General features: G+C 36.5%; 1 protein-coding gene across 6 annotated transcripts in view; it reads right to left on the bottom strand.

The window, feature by feature from the left end:
* Nucleotides 1-9,743, bottom strand: part of LOC139977965 (single-stranded DNA-binding protein 3-like) — a 95,536-nt gene that overhangs the window by 43,441 nt on the left and 42,352 nt on the right. For all 6 annotated transcript variants that reach the window (XM_071987849.1, XM_071987839.1, XM_071987814.1 and 3 more), the window contains 2 exons: nucleotides 3,319-3,378; nucleotides 2,203-2,266 (listed from right to left, as the gene is read on the bottom strand). In XM_071987849.1, the coding sequence (XP_071843950.1) occupies nucleotides 2,203-2,266; nucleotides 3,319-3,378 (124 nt within the window). The remainder of the gene's footprint in view (nucleotides 1-2,202; nucleotides 2,267-3,318; nucleotides 3,379-9,743) is intronic.

The raw sequence follows: 9,743 nt of genomic DNA, 5'->3' as shown, positions 1-9,743 counted from the left end.
GGACGAAGAAACAAGAAATATTTGTCGTACAACTGGACAAGGTGAGCTGAATGTAAGATGTATTTGTAAGTCCATGGATTTATTTACATCCATGTATGTAATAGAGAAAAATCTTACCAACTTTATATTGCTTTTAACAGTATGGTTGAAGTTTCACTGTTGAAATCTTTACAAGACAGTTCATGGCCTTCCAAACTTACATCGAGCAATTAACCAAACGACCAAAACAAACGCTACAGTAATATTAGAGATACTTCAACCAGTCCGAAATTATAAAGCAAAGCGCAGCCATTATTTCAACTTTGACATCAAATGCTTCTGACATGACCTTTGACCTATATATGTATTAAGGAGTTGCATGGTAATGTACTGTAGTCCATTTACCCTGTATGTACAGGTTATGAAATATTGTGATATCTTCTACAGTTAAATGTTATCGTACGTGAGTTGTTTTTCTGCCTGTACCTCTCACTAATGACAACCAGTAAACGCTGTGTCCCACCCTACTTTGTTAGCAGCTTACAAAATATAGAAAACCACATCTGTTGCAACTTTTACATTCCGGAGACTAAACATCTTAAGGTCTCCATGTATACCTTAAGTAAAGCAAGTTTCTTTTTGACTATTTCATTTGGAAGAAGTAATATTTTGTTTGGCATCTCATCTCATTGTTACTTCAGAGGTTGCACGGATATGTTGCTGGTCACATCCAAGCTGACCAAATTTTACTAGCCATTCTACACACAAGCCACCAGGCCTTAACCAGCAAAAACACCAGATGTAGTAACACTAATTTTTTTTTTAAATGAATAGTCAGTTGTTTTTATACCATTGGGAGTAACTGTCTAGTCATGCTTATATTATCAAATTAAAATTACCATTCTGGTTTCTTAGTTCAGTAATGTGAAGTTATCAAATTTAGAAGTTTTCCCATCTTAAAGAAGAAGCAAAACCCATCTATTATCATAGGCATATGTCATGGAATGCTTGTGAAGAACAACTTCTACAAACCTCTTCCAATTGAGCAGAAAAATTGGTTTTAATGTTTCCTTCATAAACACCTTGTGGTGCCACTAATCTTGGGAAAGTACGCATTTGACATGTTAAGTGTTTCCCAAGCAAATTGTCCCTCCCTCTCTCACCTTCTTTGTTAACTTTTTGATTGGTCTAAGGTTTTCTTGGGCTAGGAGGCCAACTGGCCATGGAGAAACGTACAGTTTATCATGCCGATATATAGAAAGATTATAGCTTTTGCCTGCCCTGAGGGGAATGCACTAATGTCTTAATAAATCCAATGTCTTTTAAATTCACACTTTTGAGAGGGTCATTAAATTAAGAGCTAACTTTCCCTGGAGCGAAATGAAGTTGCAAGTTTATTCTTCTCATATTATGAAACTAGATAAGAGGTATGAAAGTCACAGTACTATGTAGAAGCCTTGGGAGGATATGAAAAATAGAGGGCAGCATTCCACTTTAAATTGTGGAGAAATCAAATTTAATACAGATAAAGAGGGCAGTATGACTAAACTTTATACTGATACAAGATCATCCAAGAGTAATCTAAGTTGATGGTGTGCTCCAGCAGAATGGATAAATTGTTGACTTTTTTTTAGTTCAGGGCAAATTACCCTTGCCAAGCTTTATTGAGACTGTCTGGGGTGATGTTGCTAGGGAATGCAAATGTAAAGTGCATTACCAAACCTTCTTGATCTCTACATCTGGGCCGATATTTAGCCAGAGAGGTATTATCGTCATGATTGGTGATTAGTTAGTACAAATCTCTGGCAAAAAGGGCCCAGCAGCAGAGATACTGATATGTTTGGCCGTGTTTTATAATGGGATGCAGCACAACGAAGCTTTAAGATCATGATTGTTGTTTCAAGTGTATAGTTTATCATAGATCTCCCAGTGAGACATGGTTTATAGATTGTGATTGTTCAAAGTTATAGTAGTATACCATCAGGTGAAACTGCGCCACTCCTATGAACAGGAGAAATGGATTTAGTGTACGGGAATTATAACAGCTGGTTTGTTTGTTGTCCCAACTGGAATCGGTTAGTTAAATCCGTACATGGTGAGTTTGTCAGTTAGTTCATAGGCTAACAGGGTGGGTACTTGTGTTTAGCATGTTCACATTGTATACATACTCCATCATTATCATACTCCATCATACAGAGCCCGGCCGGCCCCTTCAATACTTACTCGGCCTCGTGGGATCCATTGAATTGGGCAGCATTGGCTGTGAATTTGGAACACCTACAGGGGGCTGTGAATGACAACAAAATGAAGAAAAATTTTCAAAAATTCAATTTCCAGATTGTTTACATTTTTATTTTATTTAAAAGGCGATGACAGTACCCAAAAGTGAGATCAACCAATTCCTGTATTTAATTCCTGTATTCCTGTTTTAATTCCTGAAGTTAAAAAGTTTTCAAAGAAATTCTGTCACTGACAAACTGATCAAAACTCAAATATTTGAATCATGGCACATGTGTTTACAAAACACACTGACATTACATTGAAAAAGTAACTTGGTGAGGTTTGAATTATGACTGCCACACAGAAATAATTTGGAGTTCAGCCTTACTTATATTGTATATATCATATTGTAAGGGTGCCTTCCGGTCCGAAATTCATGGATAGATGTAACAATTTTTTACTGATAATCTGATCCTGCAATATGCAGCCAAAATCAAAATTGAGTAAAGATGGGGGAAAAAAGTTAGTATGTTAAAGTTTGTTGCTGAGGTAACACTGTATATTGTCTACATGCTTACTTTGTTGATTGTACTGTATAATAGCACCATTTAAAAGGAAAAAGCTACTTGAAATCAAACGCAATCACATTACATATCTTTTCAACAGTATTGCATTTCCAACGAAAGAATGGACAATGACTTTATGTAGAACGGCAACAAATAAAAATCTTGCAAGAAAGGATTCAAGTTTATTTCTTCTCTCGTTTTGCTATTTGATTGATACTAAGTAAGAGGAATTCTGTTTATGTTTTACAATACTTCCAACTTAATCCTCCCCCCTCCCCCCCCCCCCTCAATATATTACCATTCAACTCAACGACTAATTTCCACAGGATTTCTTTTAAGCAAATCAGAGTATTACCCCTAATTTTTAACAAGTTTGCTTGATTGCTTGTGAAATAAGCTTTGTAAGTTATGATGTGAATGTGGATAGTTAGTTGAGCAACCTCTGTACATATTCTACCGCATATGCTGGATATCCATATGCTGGATTTAACATTATATTCTTTACAGTGAAACATTATCCTCTATTCAACTCTGCTTCTTTCTTTTTCCTCACCTGATTCCCAGGTATCCTGACTGGCCTGGGACCACCTGCATACCTGGGATTTATAAATGGCTGCAAGAGAAAAAGAGAATGAAGAAAATGATGACACAAGGGAGAGAAATTTCAGGTAAACTTTTACTATTTGATGCAGGTAATTCATCGTATCATTTAATTTCATCCAAGAGATAGTCACAATTAGTTAGAACTGGTGATCCAAAAGAATGCAAACCCCAACCTCCCCCCCAATGTACACTCCGAATCCACCCACAGAAAATATTATCCCAACCAAAAAGAATGGACCCCCATAATGTACCTCTGAATCCACCCACAGAAAATATCCCCACCAAAAAGAATGGAACCCCCACATGTACGCTCTGAATCTACCCACAGAAAATATTATACCCACCAAAACATATGCCCCCTCATCAGTAAGAATGTTAATGTATAGATGTATTGAAAGATATCAGGGCTGCACTGACACAAATTACTGAACTCCTGAATTAAAACATGATTAAAAGACACTTTATGCATTAACAGCAATGCCTCTTAATATGTTCACATTTTAATTAATTATACTTATGCAGTATCCAATGAAGAACTGGCAAAAATGTATAGTCAATGCTGCTTCTTCAGTGATATAGGAAAGTTGTGTGGGTGGAGGGAGGGAAGGGGGAGGGGGAGGGGCATGAAGGGGTTATGAGGAATGTGCATGCCTTGCAAAACCCATACAAATGTTAACAAATCAAACTTGATGGGAGGTCAGTTTAAAGGGCTCCTTAAAACCAGTTCCTGTAGATGTATGTTATATATTCAGACCTAAAAAGGCCATCGATTCATGCTGTTATGACACCAATCTTTGAACGACATTGCGGCACAGTACGTCATGAACAACAGAGTTGTTGACGACCTCATATTAAAGTAACAATCAACAAGTCCTTGTCTTCATGCAGTCGCAGTGTTTGTATTAGACTGGACTTGTTGTTCACCACTTGATCAAATGCTACTTCCCTTGACAGAGGATAATAACTACTATTTAGATGTTTCTACCACTTTGTCATATTATCACTTTTAATGGGCAAAGGGAGTACAGTATATTTGCATGTTTTGTGGAAGGGAGGGTGGTAGGAGTTAATGTAAGTAACAATGTACATGTACTAGAATATATACACTTTTGGGTTTTCTTATGGGGGCAATGTAATGCTGACTAACACAATTTTCTATGTCAGTTTTGCCAACACATGAAGGCATGTTGGGGTACCCAGGTATTCTACACACTTTGGGTCAAAAGTTTGCACCTGACAGTGTTGTGGTCAAGTGGTTAAGGCAGTGAGGACTTGTGATCTTAGGATTGCAGATTCGAGTGATGGCCAGAGCAATACATCGAGGCACTTTTATATCCTTTGCCTCTCTTCACCCAGGTGTATAAAATGGGGGTGATTTTATACACCATCTGGGATTTTAAGTCGCTCATCAAACTCAACTACTGTTTGACTTTCCAAGTTTAAAGCAGCTGGTTGTGTTTCATAATCAAAGTCCACTTTTCAATTAAGCCCACTGAAGTAACTAACTAGTACAGTGTGTTCTACACAAACAAACTCTATGGAAAAACACTGAAATTATTCGGTATTTAGATTGGTACATTGCAATAGCGAAAATAACTTTTGGTCAGGACTATTTTATGCAATACAGGTTAGGCTACAGAATGAACAACTGCTAAAAAACTTTGATGACTTCAAGAGTATGTAGTAAAAGTCCAAGGTTTATATTTTGCCTCAAAAAGTGACATTTTTCAGAATCTTAATTTATTACCATTGTGATAATTATTAATAATGCAAGATGTTTCCATTGAATTATAGGTCTGATGGTGGGGTTATGCTACAAATATCCAATCAGCTGCAGTACTCAGTTTTGTACTCAGCCACTGCGGGCACAGAGGTGAGGACCTAATATGATTCATGCTTTTGCTAAAACGTTTGGTTCAAGCAAATGACTCAAATTTGTGTAAATTTCAAATTGGCAATAACGCAATATTCACAAGATGTAGAAAAAACAAGAATGCCATCAGAAAAGCTGAAAGGATCATTCACAATTAATCATACAAAGATCCACATCAGACTCAAGGAATTCATTTTCCCTACAGCAGATGAAACCATAAAAACAAAGTGAGATTAATATGGATTGTATTAATTGTAGTTGACTTCAACACTAATAATATCCTGTTCCAATGACATGGTTTCTCATATGTACAGCCTAGAAACTCTCTATTTAATGCGTGCAATCGTGCATGCACTTATTACTGTTTATGTCTGAACATTAAGCTGTTCAGAATATAAAAGAGAGGTTAGTTTCATAGGCAATTTCTCCTATAGTAGCTGCTAAGTACTGTAATGACCCATGAACAAAAGGAAAATAAACTGCACAATTTACAAGCAAAGTTAATATTTACAAATATGTGAGCAGGGTCTTTTCTTCCTTAAAGTATTTAGAGCAATGCAGGAAGTTGTTTTTGCTGTTGTCTATTTTGGGTAACTGTTTTAGAGTAGCTACAGGTAAATTCAAAACTTTGGAGATACTTTGTACAATCTGAATCAAAAAATATAAATCTATTTTTGGTATCAGTTTAGGCAAATCTCTTAACTTTAGCTTCAAATGCCAACAATGGCTATGGGCTATGAATGTCCACTATTGTAACATTGTTATAAATGAATTGATTAACAATACTGTAGGGGGCCTGTCCACCAAAAACGTTATAGTAGTCATTACACAAAACCAATGGTTAATATTCGCACTGAGAAATAACTCCCTTTCCTTATTCCAATGCCTTCAAGAACAATATAGAACAATGTGTTTGATGGAAGCACTTGTTGCAAGTTTTAAATCGAAGATTGCAATCGACTGAAAGTATTAAAACAATGACCTCTGCAGGTAGATTTAGCCATTTGTTTAATTAACCAATCACCTGATTTATCACCTGACTAATCACAGAAAGGACGGACTCAAAGGACATGGGCTCGAACATTTAATAAAATAAATCTTTATCTAATGTATCAACTAAATTTGCTGCAAAATCCAAATTCAAGTGAAAAACAAAAAAATATCTATCAGCGTGTCCCAGTTTCAACAACTGCAATCTTGTTCTTAGCTGTACCCTGTAGCTTCGGTAAAAATGTTGACCCAAACACAAGAGACGGTTCGATGACAATCATACCTTTTCATTTCCTCGTCAGGCCTGTGCAATTAACGATCGTTTTGGAAATTGATTTTCGAATGACTTATCCCGCTACATTGATTGAACTATATACACCTAAGGTAGGATGCTTTTTAATTTTTTGCTGATTTCAGCTAATGTAGTCATCTTCAGGGATTGTAGGCTCCTTTACAAACTGTACAGAATGTGTTGTGTACAGTACTGTACCTACCTACCAACTACAGTTATTAATTCACAGATGTACACAGCTCTCCAACATCAGGGAATAATTGAGTGTCTAGAATTTAAGATTCCCTAGTTTTATCTGCTTTTAAAGTATTTCACAATTTGCGATGTGATAATATTGGACAAATTATTCAATGAACAGATCAAAAAATATCTGATTCTTTGCAACATTTGGTAACATTAAGCCAGTCAATGGTATTTACTCTAGTAGGTTATATACTGTGTATTCTGAATTACCAGACCATACAATTTGTCATGTATGTATCAGAGGAGGAGGAGGCACTGATACATTAAGGGCTTACCTGGTTTGGATTTGAATCCTGTATATCAATGCACCTAGACTTGACTTTTACATCATGGCCAAATGTGAAATTGAGAGGGTTTTGAAGCCTGCTTATTTCGTACTACAATCACTGTTGAATGTTCACATTTGATTTACATCATTTGGACACTAAAAAGTCCCTCTCAAAGTGATACAATATTTGTACAGTTTGTATAAAGTGGTATGGCGCCCTCTATTCAAAATCATTCTTTTTACTTCAAGATAAAAAATTGTAGTGTACTCATTCTAGTTCTTTAAACCATATATATGGACCCCTGCAAGTTATGTGTTATGAATGTTTGTCTTTTTGATTTGAAGTGTTCTTCACATGAGACGGCCACTGTACATTTTCATAAATTATTTTGCCTACCTCCACCTTTTACTACTAACACAGAGTTGGTACATAGTAGCTTCAGTGACTACAGTTCAAGCATTCTGATCATGTTCCCTCTATTGTACTTTACTCTCAAGTTACATGTTTGACAAGATAGTTACATTTCTCATGGTTGGATCAACCATTGTTTATACAATAATCGACAATGATATTTTGCAGGTAGGTACAATATCTTGTGACATCCACTCGCAAGTAAGATTCTATCCACTACAAACATATATATCTTAAAAGTATTCCAGAGCATGCAGTGTAAACACTAAAATATGACGCAGTTTTAATTTACTTTTTCGGGGAAAGAACTGAGGTACTGAATCAGCGGCGATATTGGGTACCTGTTTGCTACAAGTCTGTCATTTAGTTGTTGGTGCCTTTCATCTACACGTTCACGCGTGACCAAGATTCTGTTTTTACTATATTTGACAATTCAGACCTAATATCTGGAAGAGCCATATTGGTGGGTTTAAAAAAAAAAAAAAAAAACCCCAAAGATAAGCTTAAATGGGGAAGCAGAATAAACTCTGGTCTAAACGTGGGGTGGTTTTTAATATTTAGGCCCCACTGGAGAGGGGTGGATCTCCCTGAATATATCCGAACCATGCAGTTATAATCCACTGTGGGGGGGGGGGATTAATCACTGCTCTATGAAAGTGCAGTGTTAGTATCAAGTAGTGTTGCTACGATAATCGTTTTCAATATCGAAATCGGCCGATATTTGCAATATCGGCAGCATATCGGTATCGGTAAAATTTTGCCTAATTGCCGATAACAGCAAACCGATATTGAACTTTTCTTTTTAACAGCAGAGCTACTTCTTTATACTTGCAATGATCTGTTAATCTGCCCAAGACGATCCATTTCTTTAGCGTCAGGTTAAACTCAGATTCATTTTCGATTAATATCCATGGAAACCTGACCCTCCGTAACCTCTAAAACCATGTCTACGGCGCGCGAATATAACCAATGACCTTCGTGAACCTTGGCCTACACACAGCATTAGTGCAGCATATATACACTGTACTAACCATTCATTTTCTCAAAGGCCTCCGTGAAAACCTTGAACATGATGTTTAACCGCACAGTTCAGCAGTGTTGGAATTAAAACCTTGTTCAATTTCCCGCGAACACAAAATACTGACAACTTTGTTTATTTAAATTGTCACGAAACTGATAAATTTTAAAATGACAAGTTAGAGTACCTACTGTATATAATGTTATAAAATGAAAAAAAAATGATAAAATGCGTACATTTTTACAACTGCAGTGTTTCACCCTATACCCAACTACCACGGTGCAGGTGCTGCAAATTTTCCCAGGTACCTTCCCAAACAACTGTGAGCTCATCCCCTGTGTAACACCTGTTTGTTAACATTTTTTGGCACGTTGCCAGGGAACTTTTTAGTTACGTGAGATCCGTAACCGCCGAGGTGGTTAGGCTATTTGCTATACACTTAACTATGGTAGGATATTATTTTTTCCGTATTTTTGGAAATTCTAGAAAATACTTTCCTTCCCCCCCTCGCTTAACAACAGATGTGGTCTTACGGTATATTCATAAATGGATGCACTAGAGCCTTGTTTACATGACATTAGTTGCATTTAGTACGATATGCCAGTTTTGCGTGAATTTTTCGAAAGTGTTTGGCTCGATCTTTCGTAATATTTGAAAATGTGTACCACCTTACTTTCCGTACACAATTGATCATTTCTCTACTGATTTTCAGTTTTTTTCCTCTATACGGTCAAGTGAATAAGTTGTACATTGAGTATAAACTCAATAAATTATAACTTTTACATTGTGATCGACAGTTCGTAACCTAATTAAGATGCAATTTTGCAAGCATACGTTAACACTGTAAGCAACTTGTAAGTCTTTGCGATGTTAAGGCTCACATTTACTGCGTCCATTTTATTTTGTCTGTTAAAAAATATCGGTATCGTATCGGTATCGGACCGATATTGGGATGATAATATCGGATATCGGCCAAAACCGATATTGGTGATATCGGCGCAACACTAGTATCAAGAGTACCGACTTTGTTCAAGTTGCGGAAGCAAAGGGATGTATCTACTAAAATACCATTTCATTGATTCATAAACTTATTCACCAAAAGGGAAGTAGATAATGTTTTTAAATCGATATTGGATGATTACAGAGATCTACTACATACGACGACCCTAGGACCTGACTTGTGTTACTGCGTTTCCTGTGTTGCATTGCAAAGAAGGAAACAACTCATATATATCTATATATATGTATATTCCTACACTGAGACCAAATCAAGCCTGAG

This window comes from Apostichopus japonicus, chromosome 2 (assembly GCF_037975245.1).
Source record: "Apostichopus japonicus isolate 1M-3 chromosome 2, ASM3797524v1, whole genome shotgun sequence".
Classification (NCBI taxonomy): domain Eukaryota; kingdom Metazoa; phylum Echinodermata; class Holothuroidea; order Aspidochirotida; family Stichopodidae; genus Apostichopus; species Apostichopus japonicus.
The sequence above is the reverse complement of the archived record's forward strand: the minus strand, read 5'-3'. Positions and strand labels throughout refer to the sequence as shown.